Below are 27,473 nucleotides of genomic sequence, written 5' to 3'. Positions count from 1 at the left end.
CTGAATAAGTTCGAGCACATCCAGCATGATTTCCTCTTCCCAAAATGTTGGCTGAAAAACACAGTCTTGATGCTATGCCCACCTCCTCACTGAGCTCGATGGAAGTTTCCGAACTGGCATCCGAACAGGAAGCTGCTTCCGGCGACGTGGGCAGCTGTCGGGTTCCATGAGTGGGAAGACATCTGGGTTACTGTCAGAACTGGGACCAAGAAAATCGCTGAAGTAGGTACAACCAACTCGATATGTAGCTGATAACGTGTCTCCATGTAAACACTATTTTCTTTTTCAAAGCAACCAAAGGAAATGAAGTCGACGGCCGGAAGCAAAGGAAATGAGGTAGGAAATGTTTTCTTCTAGAGCTTCTTCTAGGAAATAATTCTGTAACATCTTATTTTTATAAAGCCCTTAAACTGCCTTTATATTTTCACTAGAGGCCCAGTGCATGAAATTTGTGCAAGAGTGGGTCTTCCTTCTCCTGGCTGCTGGCACCGGCTTCCCTCCGGCCGCCCGCAGGCACCTGGGACCTGGGCTTCTCCCTCACAGCCCTAGCTTTGTCCGGAAGGTCGTCTGGTCTAATTAGCATATTATGCTTTTATTATTATAAAGTCAAATTCATGTTTCTCTGATTACAAATGTAAAGCTTGATCATTGCAGACAATATAAGGAATTTTCTTTTAACAAAGTGGGAATTACATATAATAATATCCTCCTAAGAAAATGACTATTAACATTTTGGTTCACATCATTCTAGACTTTTTGTATGTATTTCATATAGATACATGGCTTCATAACCTACTTTTTTTTCCACATAGCAACATGTGGTGAACAGCTTCCCATAACCTTAAACACTCGTAAAGAACATGGTTTAACGTGACTGTATTGTATTTCATTTTACAGGTGTGCCATACTTTCTTCAGTCACTCCTCCTTCGTTATAAAGTATTTTAAAATTACTCATTTTCTACAAGTAAGAGTTAAGTCTCAAACATCATGACAGATGATGTGAAAACAAAGGTGAAACCAGTTCTGTTATTTCATGGTACCAATGACCTTGCTCTTCTATTTAAGGTCTGCATTCCACTGAGTGAGTTGATTAAAAGAACAAATGGATGCAGTCTAAGTACTCACATTTGAGTCAGTACATGCTAGAGTGGCCGGATCTTGGGCTGGCAGTGGTCTTGGAGACCATGGGTTTCATTGGCCTAGATACCAGGGCATATGCCTGTGCCCTACAGATTTAGAATTGGAGAACCTGGGTCTGAGTCCATTCTGGCAGTGACCGCACATGCGATCCTTGACAAACGATCCATTGGAGAAATACTGCATTTCTTCCCTTTCAGAGATCAGGGCAGTACTGCCCAGTGCTCTCTGCTCAGAGATGCTGCAGATGTAAGGCCATCCACACAGGGCAGCTACACAGCAACGGGGCTGGTTTCTGGCGTGACCGGTGTGTGGCTCCTGTCTCCTGGCTTTCTACCTCAGCTCCTATGCAACATCTCTTTGCATTATTTGGAAGAAAAAAGCACTTTATAAATCCTGCATTCAACTACAATCCATCTAACCCACCCACAAAACCACACAGAGCCATCACGTCAGATTTCATGCTCCACATTTTTTCTTCCCAGAATGCTTCAATCTCTTAATCTTGTCGGAAAGATCATTTGGCAAATCTCGCAGCCCCACCAAAGATGAGCTAAGCCTTCTCCCAGGCTAGACCCTTGGCGTAGGGCAGAGCTTCGAACACCCAGATGTCACATGAACAGAGCTTTTGAGTTTAAGACTATTCCAGTAAACCAAAAAAGTGGGAGTTAGTCTTCCTACCGTCTAGAAACCCATAAAGGTTTTCCGCATTTCCTGATTGAAACGTTAGCATATGATAACTAAAAGCCCATCTCACTGGAATTTGGGCGGGAGTTGTGATTGACATTTCATGCTGCCTCACATCCCTGAGTAATATTGACTAAGTCTGAATAGATGAAGCACAATGCTTCTGAACTCTTAGTAGGTCAACTAAATCAAATGGGAATAATGTAAACAGCTCAACAGTCAATACATTGTCATCCTTATGGATGTAAAAACAAAACCTTGGATTTCCCTAGAGACGGAAAACTATAGAAAAATCAACCAGTCTTATTAACACTGTCTACTTACATTAATTTGAATGTCTTTCCTCTTACTTTCCAAGTAATAACAAAATTGTACAGTACACATCAGAATCCTTTCATTTCTTTCCTTTTTTTTTCAAGTTTATCAGATCAGAATAATTCTATTTTACGCTATTCTTTGAGCTCCCCCTGTTGACAGAATTTTAATATGACTCCTCTGTGCATTGAAGAAAAACCATAGCCTGGAACATTGCTTTCTGTGCTATGGGAACAATTGAAGAGTCACAAACTATATAACAGTAGGCTCCAAAAGGCAGCGGAGGCATTGTAATTACGGCCTATTTTGTATGGTTTTCCATGTGCAACAATATCATAGATTATCGCCAGAAATTTCGATGAAAATCACCTTTACCCCAGTCCTACTTACTTAGCAGAGGGTTCCTTTCACGCCCAGAGCCATAACCCTTCGTTAGCCTATTCCAGGAGCTCAGGGTGTGCTCTGAGGCACGGAGCAGCAGGAGCAAAGAAGAATGTGGCGGCATCTGGACCTGCCTTTCATTCGCTTGTGCTTTCCCCAGGTGGAGCCCTTTATCATAGTCAATGTCATGGAGGTAGCATGAAGGGGGATCTTCTCAGCCCATAATCACCTCAGATGGTTAGAATGGCCTTCAATACAGACATGAATGGCACATCTTACCTGGGACCGTTGCCTGGTCTGTAAGGCATGAATCCTGGGAGCTGAAGCGGAATAGGGTCCTGGCTTGGACTACACGGGTAGAGTGAGAGAGACTGAGCGGGGGCCGTGCAGGCTTTGAGAATTAATGCTGCTCCCTTTGGCCGGAGCCACCTTTCCCCAGCCATGTGCGCTGTAAGTCAGCTGCCTTGATGGGTTTTGATCTAAACGTGCCTCCCGGTTGCATTAAGGATTTTAAGTAAATATCAGATACTGGTTTGAATCACCGAGGAGACCTCTCACCACCCACATCCCAGTCCAGTGACATACCCCTGGAGCATGAGGTCGTTTTCCGAAGCGAATGGACAGCGCTGAGTGTCTGCGGAGGCCCCGGGCTCTCACCTCGGATGGCTGCCATAACTCAGAGCTCTGAGGAAATTACCCAGGATGAATGACCATGTCATACTGACGTTTAATCATGTAATTTCAACTAGAGGCTAGATCAGCCGTGGGCAAACTACGGCCCGCGGGCCGGATCCGGCCCGTTCGGCTGTTCTATCCGGCCCGCAGAGCCGAAAGAGTGGAGGGTTCTCTTGCTCTCCCCTCCGCTCCTTTACTTTGAATTTATATTAGTTCACACAAACACTCCATCCATGCTTTTGTTCCGGCCCTCCGGTCCAGTTTAAGAACCCATTGTGGCCCTCGAGTCAAAAAGTTTGCCCACCCCTGGGCTAGATAATCAGGTAGGGATGAGACCTCAGACTCAGAAAGGCTCCCTTCGGCTGTCTTCCAGCCACGCCTCTCTACAGGGAATGGTCTTTGGGTTCAAGGCAACCTGCTCCCGCCGAGCCCAGGACCAGAATTCCCACCTGGAAGACCTCAGCCTGCTTCCAGGGCCTGCGAGGGCCTCTTCTGACTTATTCTGCCAAGCATGGGTGTCACCAGCAACGCCAGCATCTCCAGGCACTAGCACAGGGGCCTGGAGGCCACCGTGGCCTGCAAGGCCCTCACAGGGGTGGAGGGGCGTGGGGTGGGCGCTAGGCTAGGATGACCTTTCTCTCCCCAGGCCACACGGTCCCAGAAAACTTGCAGAAGTTAAAACTGGCCATTGAGGTCACGTGGCAGCTTAGATGTCAAAGCAGGAGGCTGGCCATGCTCTCGCAGTGTGTTAACGAGTTAGAATGGTTCAGTATTTACCAGCCGTGGGCAAACTACGGCCCGCGGGCCGGATCCGGCCCGTTCGGCTGTTCTATCCGGCCCATGGAGCTGAAAGAGCGGAGGGTTCTCTTGCTCTCCCCTCCGCTCCTTTACTTTGAATTTATATTAGTTCACACAAACACTCCATCCATGCTTTTGTTCCGGCCCTCCAGTCCAGTTTAAGAACCCATGGTGGCCCTCGAGTCAAAAAGTTTGCCCACCCCTGATTTAGACAGACGGTATGCGGGTCTCCTGGGTGCTTGCCTGCGGCCTCTCGCCCGCTCTGCACTGGCTTGAGAGTGGGAGAGGCGCCTGGTAGTGGCCAGGAGGTTGTGGATCGCCTAGGGCAGAGAGACTTTCTATTGTTTAAAACATGTGGGTTTTTTGGTTCCATTTTGTGCCTAAACACAAGCCAACTGCTTTATCTCGTGCTCAACCAAAGAAGCAGCTATGTTTGTTTAAACATGCGGGTGGGGCTGTCTGTTTGGTGCGCTGAATGCGCTGGGAGTAATTTTTAGGGTGGCCTAAGGGGTTTTTAAGCATAATTTTCATGAACATAACTTGCCACTGACCCACTCTAGTGAATCTAACTACCTGCAGGCAACGTAGGGTATCAATGAGGGAACCCAAGAGAGACAGGAGTTTTTAATTCTGTACTCCCTGCTCGGTAACAAACCGTAAGTTTAACACTTGCTGTCAGGAAATCTTCCTCATGTAATTGTTCGCCATGTCATCATATGAGAATCATTTTTTTTTAATATATTTTATTGATTTTTTACAGAGAGGAAGGGAGAGGGATAGAGAGTTAGAAACATCGATGAGAGAGAAACATCAATCAGCTGCCTCCTGCACACCTCCCACTGGGGATGTGCCCGCAACCAAGTTACGTGCCCTTGACCAGAATCGAACCTGGGACCTTTCAGTCCGCAGGCTGACGCTCTATCCACTGAGCCAAACCGGTTTTGGCGAGAACCATTTTTAATATTTGAAATGTTATCAGATTGATTCCGCCTTGTCATTAACGCACATTCAGTATTAGACCCCCGTTCTCCCAGAGCTGACTCTGCACCCACAACCCCCCCCCCCCCCCGCCACTCCCCAGACTCTTCTAGTCAAGTAACTCCACTTCCGTTTTCATTTTCCCACAGGGATGATTTTTTAAAATTGGTTAAGCTTCCTACACCATCTCCAAATTTCTCACCTCCCTTTTGAGGCTAACGTGGATACACCACACCGAGAATGGGTTTCTCACAAACTGCACCTGGGGTTCTTGCTGAGATTCTGGCTCAGAGGCCCGGGGTCAGGCCAGCAAGCTCTCGATGATGACAAAGCTGCAGGTCCTGGCACAGGGCAAAGTGCTGCTGAGTTTCGTCAGGGACCAGGGAGGGCGGGTGGGAAAAAATCAGCCAAAGATCTTGTATGCATCGATGTATAACCCATGGACCCCGACAAGAGTGGGGTGAGGGCCTGGGCGGGGGCGGGCTAGAAGGGGACAAGGGGGGACATCTGTAATACTTTCAACAATAAAATTGCTTTTTTTAATATATCTTTTTACTGATTTCAGAGAGGAAGGGAGAGAGAGATAGAAATATCAATGATGAGAGAGAATCATTAATCAGCTGCCTCCTGCACGTCCCACACTGGGGATGGAGCCCACAACCTGGGCACGTGCCCTGACCGGGAATCGAACTGTGACCTCCTGGTTCATAGGTGGATGCTCAACCCCTGAGCCACGCCCACCAGGCTTTCCTGTGCACTTTTACCGTGTCTTCCTCTCTTCAGCCCTCACCTCTGCCTTCAGCTTGACCTTGTATCCAAAATGCAGAGAGCCCTTTCAGTTCCTGTGGTTCATGGGCTCCAGAGAGTCACCCCCTGCCCTCCCCGGGGCTGGGAAGGCATGGGACCTCACTGCATGGACTGGGGCTCATAACTGCCCCTCCTGGTCGGCCCTCTTCACCCTCAAGCCTCAGGGCACAGGGCGCCCATTGCCACCACCGCCCCCCCGCCCCGCCCCACACACAGACACACACCTCTCCCTGGGAGATCTAGATTAGAGTTTACTCTACTGGAAAGTAAACAAAACCCCAGCTGTTGTGCTATTGACATTTCCAGCTGGAACAGTCACCCGAGGAAATTTAGCTTTCTTTTTAAACAATGTGTTATGACACCGAGCTGTTTCTGTTGTAGCTACACACACACACACACACACACGGTTTGCTTTTATTCTTAGTTGGTAAGTCAAAAGACTAATCTCCGAAAGTTAAAAAACAGAGAGCTATTTATCTGAATTTCAACGGACGAAACTATGCTAGAATTGTAAAAGCTGGACATTATATTGTTTTGGAGGCTTAAAATTATTCCGTTTGTGGAAGTGAAGACCACTCAAACTCTGTACCAGGTACTCTAAATAACTTGTAAAAGATCAAGAGGAGCGGTTGCATCCTGGGGAAGGTCTGGGGGCTCACACTCTGCGAATGTGTTGGTCTTTAGAAGCAGGCCTATAAAGAGAGCGGTCTGCGCTTGTTTGTAAGAGTGAAGGCGTGTCTCTCTCCCCCAGGGCTGCCACATGGTGACCGAGGAGCTACACTCCATCACGTTTGAAGCACAGATCTGCCTCTACGGCCTGACCATAGACCTGGAGGTAGGTGTTTCCGGAAACATCCACTCTGTCCTACTAACGTCTTCAGCACCGGTCAGCATCTGTGGAGTAAGACCTGTCTTTTCTAGGTCTCAGTACCTCCCTGTTCCTTATATTTGTTTTAATTTAGAAACTCAATACCTCAGATACTTACGAATTAGTTGAATCTGAGCGATAAAAGTCTCCCGGGCATTAGGGATTCCATACCCACGTCTAGTGAATAATTTGTTGGGAAGATTGTGTGTTTGTTTCGTTTCCTGGGATTTCCTGAGTCGGGGGTACTCAGGAGGACGCCGGAAGAGAAACCAGTGTCCTTGAGCCATGTCACGTCGTGATATATTTTCAAAAATTTAACTCCTACATGCAAATCCCTCAGAAAGACTTTCCTAATGTAAAGATAAATAACAGGAACACCAAGAGTACCTTTTGGTGTTTTATCCTCTTTCAACATTCACCATTGAACTCAAAGAAGGAATAAAGAAACTCGGGGGACAGTGAACATGGTCACCTGTGAGCACGCTGCCGGCAGGGCATCATGCCTCGTTGGTCCTCGTGCCCAGCGCCCAGCACAGTGCCCGCCACGCAGCGGCTGCTCAACGTGTGTTGAGTGAGTGAATGCATAAGCGCAGTGTCACACACCCTGGATGTGACCCTGGGTGGGGGATGTATTATTTTGGAGCTCTGCCTTTGCTCGTTTGTCTTACTGAATGGAAACGTGTTTCTAAAACTGATCATGGATTCCTCACTCATCTCTTTTCCCAACACTCGTTTCCAGGAGCTGTGAAGTTCCTCCGTCGATTATCCCACTGCCCACGGCCTTCTAACCTCAGTTACGGGGAGGGGCTGATGAAAGTTGCTTAGTCTCGCAGGCTAGTCTGTGGAAGTCTCTTTATCCCATGAGGTGCAACGCTGCAGCTCCTACAGTACTGGGCTCAGTTCTGCACCAACAGGACATGCAGCTCCGTCTCCCATAATGCTTTGTGTTCCAGTGTCGCTTACTTGCCCATCTTCTACCGTTAAAACTCCCATGTCTGGAGCGGACATTAGATGTCAGATCATAGTCTGAACATATTGATCCGTCTCAGAGATAAACTTAAAATTCGATTCTTTCATGTAACTTACCGGGAGAACAGTGGCTAGATCGTTACAAGCTCGAATTAGTGGCATTTTAGGCAGTGCCTGATGTAAGAGAGTATCAACACGCACATGGTCTCGGCGAGATATTCAAGAGGCTGACTGGCCGAGCACTTTAGAAAGGATTCCGGTGTCGACAGCTTCTTTCCTCCCTGAACCTCGACTCACCTGTGCTCGGCAAGCACCTATGGGCCTTCACAAGTCACCGTAGTGACCGGGGCAGCGCAGAGACCAGGATGGGAGCAGTGGAGTTGGCTGGAGAAGGCCCTCGAGGGGAGAGGGTCAAGTCTAAAATCACGTAAAGGCGCTGTGCATACTAACTATGCTTTTCTTTTTAAACCAGACCAGCTCCTTACCTGTGGTGATGATTTCCAATGTCAGCCAGTTACCTAATGCTTGGGCATCCATCATCTGGTACAATGTGTCAGCCAACGATTCCCAGGTAGAGTCTCTTATTCCTATTTCTCCTCCTTTAATTCCACTGGATTTGCTTTGTCAACCAAACCCATCTGCATTAAAAAAAAAAAAAATGTGTGTGTACATAACATTTCAGCATGTCTCGTGGGTTGCTTCATTTCAGAACTCCAGTCTCCCTAGTTCAGCCGTGGGCAAACTACGGCCCGTGGGCCGGATCCGGCCCGTTCGGCTGTTCTATCCGGCCCGCGGAGCCGAAAGAGTGGAGGGTTCTCTTGCTCTCCCCTCCGCTCCTTTACTTTGAATTTATATTAGTTCACACAAACACTCCATCCATGCTTTTGTTCCGGCCCTCCGGTCCAGTTTAAGAACCCATTGTGGCCCTCGAGTCAAAAAGTTTGCCCACCCCTACCCTAGTTGTATGATTCCTCTCTCATGTCATAGTCAAAGTATTATGTTCAAATGTTCATGGACCCTGAGAGAGTTCAGGCTGGCAATGGCGACAGAGGGAGGGTCTGGTCAGCTCCCCGCTAGGTGCGTCAGAGAGAGCTCTGGGGTCACCCTGCCAACTGCTGACTGGGCCATGGGGGACACCGTGCTCCAGAAGTGATGGCTGCTGTGCTTGCCTGCTCACTACTTCTGGCCACACCGCCCACAGACGCTTCTGCGGAGGCAGAGAGCTGCTTTCCAAACACGTAACTGGAATGCACATCGGTGTCGCCTAACTGCACTCGGCTGCGCAGGTTTCGAGGTGGTTGTGTGTTTACTTAATCCATTGACGTTCGTGACAGATTTGATCCACTCTGGGCTCCAGGGGGCTTTCAATGCCATCGTGTGGTTACTTGAGACATTGATGGGAACTTGGCCTCAAGCTAACAAAGCCAGCAGACAACAGATGCTTTTCTTAACCAACAGGCAGGGGAGGGCGTGGCAAGAAAGATGAGTAAGCACTTCCCCAGACCCCTCTTACAAAACCTCAGTGCGTTGTCCTGGAAACCACCGGGGTCTAGAGAAAATAGGTCAGATGCAAATAACAACATTGCTTCTTCTTACCTCAAAGCCAGCGTTCCTTCCCAAGGGAAGATTTCTCTGACCTGGCCCAGCCCTGAGAACAGGCACGCTGAGTCAGCTCCCGGCATCTCTCCCTCTGACTCCGTGGGCCTGATGGGGAAACAGCATGGAAAATGACTCAGCGCTATGCGATTCCTTCCCAACTTCCCGGCCCTGGCATCTCAGACAGACTAGCTGCCCAGGAAGGCTGCGCTGAAGCGCCTGTGCTGGCGTCCTCTCTGCCTGCAGTGAGGAGACAGAACTCACGAGAGACCTCGCCCCGTCTTTAAAGCCAAGAACAGCCAACAGCCCTGCAATGAAACGTCGTTGCCTAGGAACTACACGCGTTCAGAGCTCTTCGCCCACCTCCAGGATGTGGGATACTTCTCTGTTCTCCAGCCTACGGGTGCCCTGGGGCTGCACACCGCCCCCCCCCCCACCCCCATCCTTCTTCTTTAAGAAAGCCACCCTCCACTCCGCACCAGCCATCCCAGATCCCCTCTGCTCCTGGAGGAGGACTGGAGACGCAGGTCACACAGGGCTCCTGAAACAGCTGCACAGCCGACTTAGCGTCTCGCCTGCAAACTAACTCGGGTCTCCCTTCTGTTTTCCATCCTGCTCCCTTAGGTTGGCCTCAGGAGTTGAAATCAGGAACCTATTGGATCACAGGGTGTGCGGTGTGACATATAACCCCCGTTCCAAATCTGTTTCAGAACTTGGTTTTCTTTAACAACCCTCCACCGGCCACTTTGAGCCAACTCCTGGAAGTGATGAGCTGGCAGTTCTCCTCGTACGTGGGGCGCGGCCTGAACTCCGATCAGCTCAACATGCTGGCCGAGAAGCTCACAGGTGCGTGCCGGGTGCCGAGGCCCGAGCCCTGCGTATGGCACTCACGTGCCGTAAAGCGCCAGGGTGACATTGCTTCTGTTAATCATAACGGCCATCACCACCATTTCTTGAGCGCCAGGCACAGGGCTGAATGCTATGTTATCTTTCAAGAGTCCCTGAAGGCAGAGTAATGCATCTCAGAGATGAGGATAGGTGAGTCACTTGCCACCGTTGCATGGCCGCTTTGCAGTAGAGTGAAGACACGGGCGAGGCCTGTCCGGGTCTGAAGCCCCTTCCTTCCCACCCCACACTCCAGTCTCCGGGGTGTTCTTATGCCATTTCTGCCGAATATGATGGGCAGTCCTGATGGCGCCTGGATCTCTCACTCGTATCACAGTGACCCTTAACCAACTAGAAAAGAGCTGATTCCAGAGCCACAAGGTCTAACTGAAATTAAAACCCACCAGGTAACACGCAATCCCTTCTAGCAAGAACTTTCCAGTTTTGACATTTCTAACGTTTGCAAAATAGAGACACTGGTACTCCGTGTAGTGACTACAGTGTGACGCTTTTTCTAAAAGAATTTTAAACGATATATTTTGACAAGTTTAGGGTGAACACATTTAGCACCACAAAAATAGTTAAAGTTGGATTTGCATAGACTTGTAGTTAAAGTAGGGCGAGGATGCGCTTGAGCAGCATTGAAAACCTGTGTGACTTGGTTAAGCTGGACTTACAGGTGATGCTGGGCTGCCGCTGGTGCTGTAACTGTATCTGATCAATAGGCATTTAAATAGATCAGGACCTTAAGAATGTTATAACATTGACTAATGTAAATATCCTTTTGGATCCTTATTTAATTCATAAACCACAGTAGTAAGAATTCAACATATATTTGTTGGTGAGTGAATACGTCTTTTAAATACGTAGCATAGATAGCCACCATATACTTTCAGATCTTTACCAAAGTATTCTTATGAGTATAATTTTCTTAGAAATTTAGATAGAACCTGGCCGGTGTGGTTCAGTAGTTTTAGCGTCACCCTATGAACCAGGAAGTCACAATTGGACTCCAGGTCAGGGCACATGCCCACATTGTGAGCTTGATCCCCAGTAGGGGGCGTGCAGGAGGCAGCAATCAATGATTCTCATCATTGATGTTTCTAGCTCTCCCTCTCCCTTCCTCTCTGAAATCAATAAAAATATATTTAAAAACAAAACAAAAACACCATTCTGTAAAAAGAGAGAGAGAGAGAAAGGAAAGAGAAAGAAAGAAAGGAATTTAGATAGAAACTCCTGTATCCTTTCACTGCCCTAAATCAAAACAGTCAGTGGCTCCTTATTGCCTAGATCGCTCGTCCATTCTTTTCCCGGGAAGAGTCAGCACTCCTGGCACTCTGGCTGCATCTACTTATGCAAATTGATTTTATGTTTACTCACCACACTAGGCTGCTCTGTCTTCATATTTCATATATATTATATTTCATATAATAATAATAATATATATATAATTATTATTAATTTCAGAGAGGAAGGGAGAGGGAGATAGAAATATCAATGATGAGAGAGAATCATGGATCAGCTGCCCCCTTCACGCCCCACACTGGAGATCGAGCCCAAAACCCGGGCATGTGCCCTTGACTGGAATCGAACCCAGGACCTTTCAGTCCACAGGCCGACACTCTGTCCACTAAGCCAAACCAGCTAGGGCTGACTGTCTTTTATATAAACCATAATCATGTCCAGTATGCTTCATCCTCCATTGTTCTTGCTGCTGGAGGGGCCCCTCCTTCTCCTCGGACAATGTATTTCCCATCCGTTCATGGAGGCTCGGTCCTAGACACCTACCCCCTGCCCAAAGCAATCCTTAGCTCCTCCACGGAAAAGAATTCGCCCCTTTGTAATAAATTACATGATATATGTTTACTGTTTCTAGCACTAAGTACACGATAAACACATAGCAGGTGCTTGAGAAATATTGGACAGAAGGAGGGAAATCTAAATTGAGCACCAAATTAGCCCTAACCGGTTTGGCTCAGTGGATAGAGTGTCGGCCTGTGAACTGAAAGATCCCAGGTTCGATTCCGGTCAAGGGCATGTACCTTGGTTGCGAGCACATCCCCAGTAGATGTGCAGGAGGCAGCTGATCGATGTTTCTAACTCTCTATCCCTCTCTCTTCCTCTCTGTAAAAAATCAATAAAATACGTTAAAAAATTTTTTAAAAAAATAAATTGAAGAGCCTAGTTGTTTAATAAAATGTCATTCTTTTTTTTTTTCATTTTAGTCCAGTCCGGCTACAGTGATGGTCACCTCACCTGGTCCAAGTTCTGCAAGGTACCCGCAGGGGAAGGGGGAGGGGGCGGCATTTACAGTCTTTTTTAACAGTGCTGCTTTTTCTCCAGCTGGCGACTGTAGATAGTCCTTTTTTCTTTTAATTTAATAAATCTTTATTGTTCAGATTATTACAATTGTTCCTCTTTTCTTCTAGTTGTAGAATTTCCACTCAGCCAGCTTTCCTGTGGTTCTGGATGGTGTCCGTTTTGTCTTTTAGTTGTAGTGTTGATATTGTTGTTGTAGATAGTCCTTGAATCTCACCTGCGGCACGCATTTAATTTGGAAAGATAAGAATGTTTTAAGATTGAGGAAATACATTGTAAACAACCAGTTGAATATTGATGTTTGCAATTTGGGCTATTTTTTTTTTTTAAGTTGCCATTGGGATCTTGAATATACCTTTTTATATACTCGTCTAAATATTTCCTTCAGCTAAAAATCCTAAAGGACTGTTAAGCATAGAGTTAAAGGAACACTTAAATCTTTCAATGCACATGGCCAAATAGCCTCATGGAAAACTTGTCTGAATTACAGTCCTGACCAGAAATGAGAGCTCATGTTTCCCTGTGTCCTCGCCAGCACTGGTTTTATCATTTTTATAATGTAGATCTGATGGGTGAGATGGAACAGCACTCCTCTGTAAGACTCTATCTCGTAATCTGGATTTTGAAGATTTTCTGGGTAAGGGTGTTTTAAAAAGAAACTCTATAAAGTGTGGTCTCACTTCAAGAAATCCTTCCACTGGAAAAAGGGCCTTGAATGATTACCTCAGCATCACTGCGGGAATAATCCCTGTGCTGTGTTTGTTTATGCCAATAGGAACACTTACCTGGTAAACCCTTCACCTTTTGGACGTGGCTGGAAGCAATACTAGATCTCATTAAGAAACATATTCTTCCCCTTTGGATCGATGGGTGAGTTACAGGGTATAGTTTGCGTACGAGTTCACCAGGTGTTTATTTTATGCTGTTGGTTTTCTTTCTCTTTTCTTTTTGAACACGTTGAGTGTTGCGGAGGGGAAATGGCTGCAGCATCTTCCATTCCTCCCAGAATATTGATGTTCACTTGACTCCGTGTGAGACTGCTTCAGACACAATGGAGTTACTCCCGGAGCGAATCGAGGTCTGCTCCTTGCGGGTTCGTTCCCGGAGGATGCAGAGGCAGCAGTGCCTGCCCTCGATGCGGTAACGCGACCCGTTGCTCCCTTCCCAGGTGTGTCATGGGCTTTGTGAGCAAAGAGAAGGAGCGCCTTCTGCTGAAGGACAAGATGCCTGGGACCTTCTTGCTGCGGTTCAGCGAGAGCCACCTGGGCGGGATCACCTTCACCTGGGTGGACCACGCCGAGAGCGGTGCGTGCTGGGGGGCGCACCTGCGCAGGGCCGGTGGGCCTTGGCCATGGTGTTCCCGTTTTCAGACGGGCCTGGGGTGTTGCTCCGTAACCGGGCAACCAAGGGCTCCTGGCTGCCTGTCGCTACTCGAGCCACTTCAGCAGAGACAGGGTTAAACCACGTGCGCGTGTATTCCCGTATTCCCAACCCGCCAGCAGTGTGGGAGAGCAGCAGGTCAGCCACAAAAACCTGCTCTGCCCCCCACATCGGCCAGCTGCTTATATTGGGTAGAAGGACACAGATCATGTGGGGAAGTAGGCACTAAAGGCATGGGAAAGTAGGCACGGGATAATCATCACAGGTTACAAGTCATGCGGGGGCCGGGGCAGGGAGGGAGATGTAGGGGGGGTGGGTCACAGAGGGCGGACGCCTCCAGGCACCCCGGGACCAGATTACAGGCAATAGGGGTTGGGGTTGTGAAGAGCAGGTGCCTCCCGACTAGATTGTCTCAGCCATAGGTTGTCCATCTTTCCATAAGGACCGGCAGTTCCCAGGAGGAGGAGGGACAGCATTCTGAGGTCAGCTCCCATGTCCCAGGGCGCACGACTCCCAGCCGGGTTAGGGTGTGCTTTCTCTACTCAGAACAGAGCCATCCTGTTCACAGAGCACGGCTAATGTTCCTTCCAATCCCTTTTCAGTGTGCTGGGCCTGCCCCCACAACTCTGCTCGTCAGTGGGTTTGAATATTCCTGGTACCGTCGTCCCACGCTCACAGGGACCGTGACTTCCCCCCAGCCTGGGCGGTGTCCTCGCTCCGCGCTCCTGGGGCGATCTGTCCTGTCGGACGGCAGAGGGGGCTGGCACTGGGTTATGACCGGCGATGTGAAGACCACGTGGGCAGGAGGCATGGCCACAGAGGATGCCCGCGGGAACCTGACCATCCTGCTCTCTGTCTCCCCAGGAGAAGTGAGGTTCCACTCTGTGGAGCCCTACAATAAGGGCCGGCTGTCGGCGCTGCCCTTCGCCGACATCCTTCGAGACTACAAGGTTATTATGGCCGAAAACGTCCCCGAAAACCCCCTGAAGTACCTCTATCCCGACATCCCCAAGGACAAAGCCTTCGGGAAACACTACAGCTCCCACCCGTGCGAAGGTCAGGTTCTTTCTGCTTGCCTTCTTTTCTTTGTATTTTGGAAAATAGCCTCACACTGGGTTGAAGGAAACGAAGTTCCTCGTTGGTTATAAGATCCAAGGAATACGTGGAGGTCAAAACCTTAGCGAGGAAGTGGCATGACAGCGGTTCCTGGGAAGGGACTGCCTGCTGGCCGATCCGTGGCTGTGGCCAGACCTCACCGTGGCTGTGGCCGTGGCCGTGGCCGTGGGGGCCTCTCCAGCCACTTGCCAGAGTTTGGGTTTCTCCTTCCTCTCTGGACCCATGGCCTTCACTTCGGTGACTGGGGGAGAGGCAAACAAAGAGAGGTGATTAGAAAGCCATTACAAGTCCAGCAAGTCTGTTTTTTGAAGAAAAAAAAAAGTGCAGGGCTTATAAGCTTTATATACTATATATACTAGAGGCCCAGTGCACGACATTCGTGCACTGGGGGAAGGGGTCTCTCAGCCTGGCCTGAGACCTCTTGCAGTCCAGGACCCCTCAGGGGATGTCCACCTGCTGGCTTAGGCCCAATCCCCACCACCACCGCTGCACTTGCCAGCTGTGAGCCCAGCTTCTGGCTGAGCAGCGCTCCCCCTGTGGGAGCGCACTGACCACCAGGGGGCAGCTCCTGCATTGAGCAACTGCCCCCTGATGGTCAGTACGTGTCATAGCGACCGGTCGTTCTGCCATTCGGTTGATTTGCATATTAGCCTTTTATTATATAGGATATATTTTTTACTTATGATTATGATCGGTGTCAGTTTATTTTTTTAATATATTTTTATTGATTTCAGAGAGGAAGGGAGAGGGAGAGAGAGATGGATACATCAATGATGAGAGAGAATCATTGATCAGCTGCCTCCTGCACTCTTCACACTGGGAATTGAGCCCACAACCCTGGCATGTGCCCTTGGCCAGAATCGAACCCAGGACCCTTCAGTCCACAGGCCAACGCTCTATCCACTGAGCCAAACCAGCTAGGGCTTGATTGGTGTCAGTTTTAATGAAAAAAATTCAATTATTATAAATACACAAATGAATCAGTCATTATCATCAAGATTAAATGTAACTGTATGTCACAACTCGGTGTTACTCACGTGCCCAGGAGGGGACCAGGGAGTCTGTGTTCCATCCCCCACCTTCGGGCCTGCCAAGAACAAGTCCCCACATGCCTGCCTCCCTGGGTGTATGCTACCGGCCTAAAAGAATCCTGGCCACAGAAGGCATTTGGTTCAACACTGGTTGAGTCTATGCAAGAACATTTATGAGCCCTAACTGGTTTGGCTCAGTGGATAGAGAGTCGGCCTGCGGACTGAAGGGTCCCAGGTTCGATTCCGGTCAAGGGCATGTACCTTGGTTGCGGGCACATCCCCAGTGGGAGGTGTGCAAGAGGCAGCTGATTGATGTTTCTCTCTCATCGATGTTTCTAACTCTCTGTCCCTCTCCCTTCCTCTCTGTAAAGAATCAATAAAATATATATTTTAAAAGAAAAAAGAACATTTATGAAATTAGCTACATAGCTGTAATGTCAGTTCACCATTTTGGTTCTTTAATAAAATTGTAAGCCATCCATTAAAATGTTCATCTACAGCAACTAAATCCCTGAGCAGCATCTGTGGACGGTCCTACAGTGGTCGCTCGCAGCGGGTGACTGTTGCCACCCTACTTCATCCCCTTCTGAAACAAACAACAAAATAAAACAGCAGCAGACCCTACGTGTCTTTACCTCTGATCCAATGAAGCAACAAATGTCGATGAAACAAATCACAGTTGAAAAATGACAGTTGGCCCTGACGGGTTTGGCTCAGTGGATAGAGCATTGGCCTGCGGACTGAAGGGTCCCAGGTTCGATTCCGGCCAAGGGCATGTACCTTGGTTGCAGGCACATCCCCAGTAGGAGGTGTGCAGGAGGCAGCTGATGGATGTTTCTCTCTCATTCATGTTTCTAGCTCTCTATCCCTCTCCCTTCCTCTATGTAAAATATCAATAAAATATATTTTAAAAAAAGAAAAGAAAAATGACAGTTGGTCCAGAGAACAGCTGGAGCAAGCACAAGTCCATCATCGGGTAGCAGAGGAATGCGGGTTGTTCCCAGGCTGACGTCTGCACACCTGTGACCACAGCTCAGTAGTACTTTTAGTAGCTCTGGTGTCTGTGCTTCAGAAATTTGTGAAATTGTAAGGTTATGATTGGTGTCAGTTTTAATGAAAAGAACGGAATCACTTTAAATCCCCTAAAACACAAATAAATCAGTCCTTAGAAGCAAGTAATATAGTTGATTCCCAATTTTCCTTTTTTATACTGTATATATACTAGAGGCCCGGCACACGAAATTCGTGCGTGGGTACGGTCCCTAGGTGTGGCCTGGGATTAGGACCATCTTCCCCAGCTGCCCGCAACCAGCCCCGCACCCCATTGCCATCCACCTCCAGTTCCCCGTTTGTCATTGGGTGATTGGAGCCTGCCAGCCGGGGGGAGGAACCAAGAGGTTGACTATTCCGCCCACTCTCCAGCTCCGCCCCCACCACGGGTTGCCCTCTGTGTGGGGTGACTGGTGGGCGGGGGCCTGGGCCTGGCGCCACCTGTGTCCCCCGCTACCCACCCCAAGTTCTCCGTTCGCCATTGGGTGATCGGAGCCTGCCAGCCGGGGAAAGGGACCGAGAGGTGGTCAGTGCGCCTCATAGTGAATGGTCGAGCGGTTGTTCTGGTCGTTCCACTGTTAGGGTCAATTTGCATATTACCACTGTATTATATAGGGTATTTTTATTGATTTCAGAGAGGAAGGGAGAGAAAAACACCAATGATGAGAGAGAATCATTGATTGGCTGCCTCCTGCATGCCCCCTACTGGGGATTGAGCCCACAACCCGGGCATGTGCCCTGACAGGGAATCGCACCGTGACCTCCTGGTTCATAGGTCGATGCTCAATCCCTGAGCCACACCGGCCAGGCTGATTCCCAATTTTTCTCGTGCACTTTGAAAACATTAATATGTAAAGTTAGGTTAGACCTGCCAAAAGATGTGTTTTTCTCTTCTTGCACATTTTCTGCACATCTAAAATACTCAACTAAAAAGTTTCGTGAATCAATAAGCTTTTGTATCATCTCTCTATTTTCAGCATGATTCATCTCTTTCTAGACTTTTTTTCTAATTTCATCAATCATATTGGTAACGTGTTTCCCAACACTTTCTTTTCCAGTTTCACGACCAACAGAAAAAGGGGACAAAGGTTATGTTCCTTCTGTTTTTATCCCCATCTCAACAATGTAAGTAGTCTTAGTCCCACGTAAAATGTTTATTATTGAACTCATCAAAAAAAGAGAAGCCTTTCTGTAGGAAACTTAAGGGTGGAGAGAATACATATAGCCGAGAATAGAGCGTTTTAGCGCTCACACTCCGTTTTCCTGAATACACAGAGCTAGTTTTCAACACGCACCACAGTCCACCCTGACTGCAGTGCCTACGCTGCCCTGTGATACGCCATGCCTTCCACAGCCGGCTGCATGCTGTGATGGGAGCTGATGCATGAGGCAGTGTCACAACTAGATTAGCCCTAGAAATGAGTTCCTGACGGTAAGCCACACGGGCTATGACTGTTTCATCCTCTTCGCTCTTTTCCTTGTTATCTCTTTAAGCCGAAGCGATTCAGCCGAGCCACAGTCTCCGTCAGAACTCCTTCCGATGTCTCCCAGTGTGTACGCGGTGCTGAGAGAAAACCTGAGCCCCACGACCATCGAAACGGCCGTAGGTTCCCTCTCTTCTCCGGGGTCCAGGGCATTCATTCCCAAGGGAGCAAAGGTGGCGTGCGAAGCCAGGGCCGTGGGAAAACACATTCATCAGCATCACACAAGCACATCTGTGTGGGCCTGTGTGCTGCTGACCTCACCTGTGTTGAAGGCAGGCATCTTTACTAGCTTGAGTGGCTTTCAATTCTTCCCATCTCAAGCCACCCCAGGGCAGAATATTCCTGAACCCCTCAAATACACTTGGTCCCTAAGTCCACGGTGGGCCATGCCCATCCCCGCCTCTCTCCCAGCTTGAGCAGACCACACGTGTTAGTCAATATCTGTAAGCTCACTTTAATATTCACTTTAGCAGTTCAAGCACCACCAGTTTCCGCTTTTCTTGATGCGTTGTTGCTTGCATTGTTCATCCCGGGAGCCTCTGCCAGTGGTATATGAAGAACAAGCAACAGCAGTGTAATACCACTCTTCGGAGAGCTGCGTCATCATTGTAATTGCAGTAATGAGATTTAGGGTGCATTCCATCTGTTCTTATGCCCCAACATTGTCAAGCAGTTCAAACCCCCAACCTTGCACCACGATGAACCAACGTCAGAATAATAGACGCTTGGAGGGACTCTGAGGCCCAAGAAATTTCTATCTGACTATAAATCTAGTGGGTTTTAGTCCTTTTCCTGAAAACTTCTAGGGACAAAAAAATCCACACTCTCCTTGGACGGCCATCCCGTTGTTAGTTGTCCTTAAGTCATTTCGTTATAAGAGAACGTTTGCTGCATTTTGCACCCATTTCTTCTTACTATTCGTGGGATGAATAGGCCTTCTTAAAACAGTTTTCTTCTGCTTAAAGGTACCTTCTGAATGCTTAGAAGTTAACTGGTACAATGATTATGGAGTCGTTAGTAGCCGTGGGTGTTTACATAAGAAATAGTGATTTCTTTACCAAGCAGTAATTTCCTCAAAGGTCCTTTGCATTTTTCAATTTTAGATGAAGTCGCCCTATTCTGCTGAATGACAGGATCAACCCTGACGCGCAAAGGAAAGAAGCAAACGAAAACGGAAAGACTGACCTCTGCCAGCAATCACATCTTATTTCTTCAGCTTTGTATATGCCCAGTGGCTTTGTATATGCTCTCGCTGGCACCCCTACACCAAAGCTTCAGATAAACGTGCAAGATAAGAGACTTTTAAAAACCAGGTGTTAATATGATATTAACCAAAGACTCCTTGGTTCGTCTTTGTTTCATCTCTGACTTTGTTTCTCCTGTGTCACTTATGATGTTGGCTCTAGAAGGCTCAAGGTTCAGATTTCAGAATTGAGGTCCTGAGACAGGGTGACAGGAGAAGATGTGACTTTGGGTGGTGGACATATGGCACAACATACAGATCTTGTAACATACAACCCCACACCTGAAACCTATATGATCATGTTGACCAAGGTCACCCCAATACATTTAATGTAAAAAATGATTTCTAAAAAGTATTTCAGAATAGGTCAAGAACAGCAAGGCCTCACTGCATTACTCAAAAGCCAGCAGGAGCGCCTGAGGGAACAGCCACCTAAGCCAGTGTCCCGAGCGTCCGCAGGGAGGAGTCGTACACTGGACCCAGCCTGGCGGGAATAATGGGGCAGCAACAGCTGGGTACCCAGGGGTGAACTATGAAGCCCCTTGACTTTCGTGTCCACAGGGTCCCCACTTCGGGGTTCACAGCTGCTGGGATCACTGCCAGGGATCCCTCTGTTGGGGGAAAGCCCCAAGAGTCTAAATTCAGGGTTGATTCCGAAGAACTGACACGTAGCCTTCTTCAAACCCGTAAGAGCTTTGTTAGGAGAACTTACATACTCGGGCAGGGCAGCTGCTGGCCGGGCGGGAAGAACCCCTCCCCTCCCAGGACAGGGTCTCTTTACAGGGGGTTTGTAGTACAACCACAGGGTGCGTAGTCCCTTAGACCACAAACAGAACAGTGCCCTCCTAAGTTAACAGATAGCATCACGCAGTGATCACACGCTAGACATTCGTTAACCTTCCTGGGAGCATGGCGTTCATCTTTGGGTGGCATTCGGCTCTCTGGGTAGTCAGCCAAGCCTGAGGTTACAGAGAGTTAAGAATCCAACATTTCCCAGACGCCTTTGCCGCTGGGGCCAAATTGCATCGCCGTGACTTCCCGTAAACCTCGAGGGGTGGGGACCAGAGTCACTCCTGGTGGCATATGGGGCCCTGATATTATGGGCCAGACTGGGTGCTTAGCGATGCCAGTGCCCAGCCCTTGCTCTCAGTGCCAGGCCCTGGGCAGGTCTCTATGCCACGGCATCTGCATGACTTCCTGTGGCCGAGGCTGGTGTTCACGGGCAGCCCTGACTGCAGTCGGAAATGTCAGTCCCTCTGAGGACTCCTCTCTAACTTCCACCCATTTCCTGGCCCCCAGGCAAGCAAACAGGGAGGGGCCAATGTCGGATGAAAAAATAATAATAATTAAAAAAGGACGCTGCCATAAAAAAGAAGGAATTCTTACCATTTGTAGGCACCTGGATGAAACTGGAGAACATTATGCTGAGTGAAATAAGCCAGTCAATGAAAGAAAAATACCACATGATCTCACTCATTTGTGGATAATGAAAAAACATAAACTGATGAACAAAAAGATAGATACAGAGGCAGTAAAGCATCAAACAGACTGTCCAATTACAGCGGGAAGGTTAGGGAGAGGTGGGGGAAGTAAGAGATCAACTGAAGGACTTATACGCATGCATAGAAGAGTAACCAACGGATGCAAAACATTGGGGGGTGAGGGCATGTATGGGAGTGGGGTGGGGGGGGCAATGGTAAGATATGTACACATATAATACCTTAATAAAAATATATATAAAAAAATAATTAAAAAAAAATTAAAAAGGATTTAACATAACTTACCTTCCTAACAGGAGATTCCATCCTATCAGTCCCCTCCAAGCCCCGGAATATTTTTCCTGCCAGCTAGGAGCAAACAAGCAGCATCTAATGAAACACAGGGCAGATGTTAAAAATATTGGTCACGTGTTCACGTTCCCCTCACCCATCCCACACCAATCACAGGTGTCCACTTTGCTAACCTCTTTTCAAATGCTTTGTAATGCAAAGCATGCTATTCTTCACAATATGGTCCCAGGGCTGGGCCATAATTCTTAACAGATCTTTCCAAAGTCTTTTTTTTTTTAATATATTTTATTGATATTTTACAGAGAGGAAGGAAGAGGGATAGAGAGCTAGAAACATCAATGAGAGAGAAACATCGATCAGCTGCCTCCTGCACACCTCCTACTGGGGATGTGCCCGCAACCAAGGTACATGCCCTTGACCGGAATCGAACCCGGGACCCTTCAGTCCGCAGGCCGACGCTCTATCCACTGAGCCAAACCGGTTTCGGCTCCAAAGTCATTTTTTAACCTCTTTTTATGCTTCAGCTCATCTCTCATCTCATCACTTCCCCCAACAATGGCTTCTTATCCTCCACCACTGTGCTGAGCGTTGGTGCCTTTGTCTGAAGAAAGACCGCTGCCAGTGGACTTCCTCAAAGTCTCGAGGGAGCAAGGAAAGTCCCCAAAGAACCCTAAAGTACCACCGTGAGTCTGCAGACCCAAGGGGGTTTTCTTCACCTCACATGGTTCAGGACGCCCATGCACTCCTCGATAGGAGGGGCAGAATTAGGGGCAAGCCGTCCTAGGACAGTGCTCGCAGCAGATGACCCTAGCCTAGACTTCGCCAACTGGCCTCTGTGTGCGCACCTCCAATTTCTGACGTAGACTACAGTCTCCCATCAAACTGACCGTGAGCAGTGACTGGCTGATGATTGCATCTTTAAAAGTCTGGCTCACGGAAGTATAATTTAGACCAGGGGTGGGCAAACTGTTTGACTCGAGGGCCACAATGGGTTCTTACACTGGACCGGAGGGCCGGAACAAAAGCATGGATGGAGTGTTTGTGTGAACTAATATAAATTCAAAGTAAAGGAGCGGAGGGGAGAGCAAGAGAACCGGATAGAACAGCCGGATCCGGCCTGCGGGCCGTAGTTTGCCCACGGCTGATTTAGACAGTAAAATGCACCCTTTCCTGACAGACCCATACAGGTGTGGAACCACCCTGTTAGACATAGAGCGTTTCCAGCCGAGGACACCGTGAGAACAGGGTGAGAAGGACACGCTCTGCAACGCCTTCCCGTAAACACAACAAACAGCTCCGCGTGGCTTCCGGCGTGGGCAGGGCGCTCCGTTGCAAGTAAACTGGGTCGTTTCCGTCGCTGCTTAAAATCTTCAAATGGCTCCTGACGCTCTGGCTTAGCAGTGCTTGCCTAGAGAGTATGAGCAGAACTCCGCAGAGTCATGAATTTGGATGGCAATAGTTAGGAGTTTATTTCTACCAACTTTTTGCTGAAACGGAATTTCTTTTAGACCAGGGGTGGGCAAACTTTTTGACTCGAGGGCCACAATGGGTTCCTAAACTGGACCGGAGGGCCGGAACAAAAGCATGGATGGAGTGTTTGTGTGAACTGATATAAACTCAAAGTAAAGGAGCGGAGCGGAGAGCAAGAGAACCGGATAGAACAGCCGGATCCGGCCCGCGGGCCGTAGTTTGCCCAAGGCTGTTTTAGATAGATACAAAGCCAACAAACCATAACCTATACCAGGTGTTCGTCACAGTTGTTACATTTATCTTAAAATATCGCTTATGCTAAGCACGGTTTTGAAATTGCATTCATCAGACCCGTTGCTAGATCTTACCTAGTACCATCAATAAAGAAGCACTTACCTATCTATATAAAAGGCTACTATGCAAAGTGTCCCCTCGGGAGTTTGACCGGGAGACTGGGAGTTCGATTGTTCACTATGATGTGCGCTGACCACCAGGGGGCGGTGCGGAACGAAGGAAGGCCCCGGACGGCCGCCGGAAGGTCCCGATCAGCCCTGATTGCTGGCCAGGCCCAGGGGTCCTACCCATGCATGAATTTCGTGCACCGGGCCTCTAGTATTACTATATTACATGGTTGGTGTCACCATTTTGATATCTTTATATCAGTGTTTTGGTTTCCTTTTGAATCTTACGTATTTTATGCGACTAAAACCATTATTCCTTGAAGGAATTCATAGATTTCATTAGATTGCCAGAGGGGTTCCTGGCACAAAAAACAATTAAGGTTCCCAATTCTGGGCCATAATTCTAAACAGATCTTTCCAAAGTCATTTTTTAGTCTCTTTTTATGCTTCAACTCATCTCTCATCTCATCTCGCATGACTTCTCCCCCACAATGGCTTCTCAGCCTCCAAATCATCCACAGGAGACTGAGTGGATTACTTTCAGTTTATTTGATGGTCATGCTCGCTCTCACCTCCCTCTGCTCTATCCTCTCAAGTCTCCAGCCCCATCTCATCTACTGGGTTAGGTTCATCCATCCCTTAGGCTCTGAAAGGCCTTCCTTTCAAACACACACACACACGCACACATGCATGCACACACATGGCCCAGGTCCCGTCACACCTGATTCACATCCTCTAGCTCCCAGCAGAGGATATCATCTGTCTTCTTCATTAGACTCTCTGCAAACTCTGTATGTCCATGGACCCAGAAGGCTTTGTTCATAGGTATTCCCCTAGCCCAATGGTCGGCAAACTCATCAGTCCACAGAGCCAAATAGCAACAGGACAACGATGGACATTCCTTTGGAGAGCCACATTTTTTAAACTTAAACTTCTTCTAACGCCACTTCTTCAAAATAGACTCGCCCAGGCCGTGGTATTTTGTGGAAGAGCCACACACCAGGAGCCAAAGAGCCGCATGTGGCTCGCGAGCCGCGGTTTGCCGACCACGGCCCTAGACTCCAGCACTCTGCTCGCTAATAAATATGTTAATGATTTGGTGTCTGAACACATAGAGGATGGTAATGAGCTCCTTTCTTTCCTTTACTCCTTGGTCTGCCTGCAAGACTACGCTAGAATTCCGTGCACAATGCCTTCAAACTCTAAAATCACGGAGCAGTCCCCAACATTAGACTTCAAACTGATTAGCCAAAACACGCTTGCTATTGCTCAACCAACATAGGGATTCCCTTCTATGTCACCCCACTGTTAACCCCCAAACTCCGGAGCAATGCTCTGAAAGGACACTGTTTGATGATCTTACCCTAACTTTCCTTTCTTTAGATATCTCATGTGTGCCAGGCATCCGGCAAAGTTTCAGGAACATCTGCCCACGCAAGAGTTCCTGAAACTTTGCCGAAACCGGTTTGGCTCAGTGGATAGAGCGTCGGCCTGCGGACTGAAGGGTCCCAGGTTCGATTCCGGTCAAGGGCATGTACCTTGGTTGCGGGCACATCCCCGGTGGGAGGTGTGCAGGAGGCAGCTGATCGATGTTTCTCTCTCATCGATGTTTCTAGCTTTCTATCCCTCTCCCTTCCTCTCTGCGAAATATCAATAAAATATATTTAAAAAAAAAAAAAAAGCGCGTTCCTGAAACTCCCCCCTAGCTCCTCTCATCAAACTCAGGGCCTTACCCCTCCTGCCCCCGGTAAAATGCTCCCCCACACTGTCTTACAGAAGGTTCCACAGTCATCCACGTAGATGTCTCACCAGCTGCCTCTGAGGGAAGCATCTTAGAGGATGCCTAGACAGGGTGCGGATGGGGAGAGGTTAAAGGGTGTGGGAGAATGCCACTCTCTACAGCCCTTTAGGGGAGGCCCAGCTGGCATTGCTCCGCTGTCAGAGCACCGGCCGCACACCCAAGGGTCTTCAGGTCAATACCGGGTCAAGGGCGTGTACTTGGGTTGCAGCTTTGATCCTCAGCCCCGGCTGGGGGCATGTGTGGGAGGCCACCAACCCATGTGAGACCCATCCATCTCTCTGACACACACACTCTCTCTCTCTCTCATCTTCCTCTCTCTAAAATCAATTAAAAGGAAGAAGGGAGCGAGCAGATCCCCCAGGGCTCTCCAGGGAACGCTGAAGGCCTGATGTTACACAAGTGCCCCGGGGAGGAGTGGTGTCCCGGCCTGTTTCTTCATTAGATCGAGGTCTTCCCTGGGTTTACATGAACAGGCAGCAAGCCTTCTGCAGGGAAGCCCTCCCGCGGCTCCCGCTCCAGGGATTCCGGCCGCTCCCTTCCCTGTGCCGTTCCCCAGGGCCGGGCAGGCAGAGGGGCCGGCTGGGTTTAAGGCTCTGCGGTTGCCTTCTTGAAATTCTTAATACATTTTGGAAAAGGGGCCCCACATTTTCATTTGCACTGGAAATTATCCATGCCCTCTCCTTGTAGCTGGAGAAGACACACACCCATCGGCACTGGGGGGGTCAGGGGAAGTGTGGGGCCTGGCTCTCACTCCAGGCTGGAGGCTGGGTCCAGTGGGGTGGGTCCCCTCACCCTGGAGGTCCTCAATTGGCCCCTAGGGCCCCCTAAGGAGGCAGAGCCCTTTAAGAGTGGGTGAGCAGCGCCCCAAGACATGAGGTCAGTGTCTCCTGGAAGCACTCGATGAGCCACGCAGGCTGCAGGCAGGGCCGACACTGCTTTCCTGGCCTGCCACGCGCTCCAGTCCCGGTCCAGTGACTGTCATCCTCCTCCATGCCGCTTCTCCCACCCCCTCGGCATAATCGCCGTGAGACATGCGACCCAGGAGAGAGGGAAGCCCTCTGTGGGTCCAGCGAAAGGACACCCTGAGACAGGCAGCCCCCTCCATCTCTGGGTCAAGGTCCCGGCCCCCAGCTGGGAGGGGCAGAGCTCTTAGGACGGGAAGACCTGAGCTAGATGGTGCAGATGGAGAAGCGAGGTTAGGACGGGGCGGAGGGGGGGGGGGTCCCAAAGGAAGAACAGACGTGGAAGTGGGACGGGTGAGCTTCCCAGCACCTGAAGCAACTGGACAATGTTCCCCTCCCTCTGGGGTTCAGGGCGCCCCCCCTCCCACCTCCACCCCTCATGCTGTGCACGGACCATGCCTCTCGAGTGCAGCCCCAAAAGGGAGCGCGGGATGCGCGCGTGTCCGCCCGGGGGCTGCGGGGGGCACCGCGGGCAGCGGGCTCCGCGGGAAAGCCCCGGGCCCGCGCCCGCGCCTGCGCCCTGCGCTCGGCCCGCTTTCGCTTTTCGTTTCCCCTCAAGTCGGTGCCTTCTCGGCCTCGGAGCGTTTCCCCGAAAGCACGTGGGGCGGCTCTTCCCCGCGGCGCGCCCCTCCCGCCGCGCAGGCCCGTTGCCATGGGATGCCCCCGCCCCCAGCCCGGCCTCGCGGCCCAGGGCCCCTCCCTCCCGGCGGCGCTCCGGGAAGCACGGACTTCCAAGGCGTCCCCGAGGGGGCTGGGCTGCAAGTGCAATGGGGGAAAGGGATAAAAAAAGATAAAGCAACCCGCCGCTCAGAGCCACCAGCATTCCCCTCTCTCCCGTCGCCCTCTTTGTCATGTATTTACATTGCTATGTATTCTTGCAGCACTGGGATGGTACTATGTTCTCTATATGCATTTTTAAAAAATATATTTTTATTGATTTCAGAGAGGGAGAGGGAGAGAAACATCCATGATGGGAATCACTGATGGGCTGCCCCCTGCACGCCCCCCACTGGCTTTAGCTGCCAAGCCGAGGTTCTGAATGGCGGCCCTTAGCTGCAGGCTCTCAGATACCGGGGGGCCACGCAGACATGGCCAAGTCTGGGCCTCTGCAAGCAACTTCCTTTTTAGCTGCTCCCCAGAAGGTGAGAACGCAATTGTCCAGCAGCCAAGTGGCCAGACAGAGCAGTGTCACTCACGCGGGGTCCCCGCCCAAAGGCTACAGAAGGACCCAGCGGATTGGCCGATCCGCGGCCCCCGGGGGGAGGCAGCGCGCTCGCGGAACAGCCGCGTCCGATTGGCTGAGCGCGGAGCCCCTGATTGGTGGAGGC

At 49.5% G+C, this 27,473-nt stretch overlaps 1 protein-coding gene across 1 annotated transcript in view; it reads left to right on the top strand.

Moving 5' to 3' along the window:
- The window catches only part of STAT4 (signal transducer and activator of transcription 4), an 86,332-nt gene extending 66,512 nt beyond the window's left edge, over window positions 1-19,820 (top strand). The window contains exons 14-24 of the mRNA XM_080668229.1: window positions 292-336; window positions 6,532-6,615; window positions 8,090-8,188; window positions 9,924-10,059; window positions 12,324-12,373; window positions 13,193-13,287; window positions 13,586-13,722; window positions 14,662-14,853; window positions 18,053-18,119; window positions 18,489-18,597; window positions 19,582-19,820. Coding sequence (XP_080524355.1) covers window positions 292-336; window positions 6,532-6,615; window positions 8,090-8,188; window positions 9,924-10,059; window positions 12,324-12,373; window positions 13,193-13,287; window positions 13,586-13,722; window positions 14,662-14,853; window positions 18,053-18,119; window positions 18,489-18,597; window positions 19,582-19,608 — 1,041 coding nt within the window. The 3' untranslated portion in view covers window positions 19,609-19,820. The remainder of the gene's footprint in view (window positions 1-291; window positions 337-6,531; window positions 6,616-8,089; window positions 8,189-9,923; window positions 10,060-12,323; window positions 12,374-13,192; window positions 13,288-13,585; window positions 13,723-14,661; window positions 14,854-18,052; window positions 18,120-18,488; window positions 18,598-19,581) is intronic.
- The last annotated feature ends 7,653 nt before the right edge of the window (window positions 19,821-27,473 follow it).

Source organism: Plecotus auritus, assembly GCF_963455305.1.
Source record: "Plecotus auritus genome assembly, chromosome: 5".
Lineage (NCBI taxonomy): Eukaryota > Metazoa > Chordata > Mammalia > Chiroptera > Vespertilionidae > Plecotus > Plecotus auritus.
This window is presented reverse-complemented; position numbering and strand designations above follow the sequence as displayed.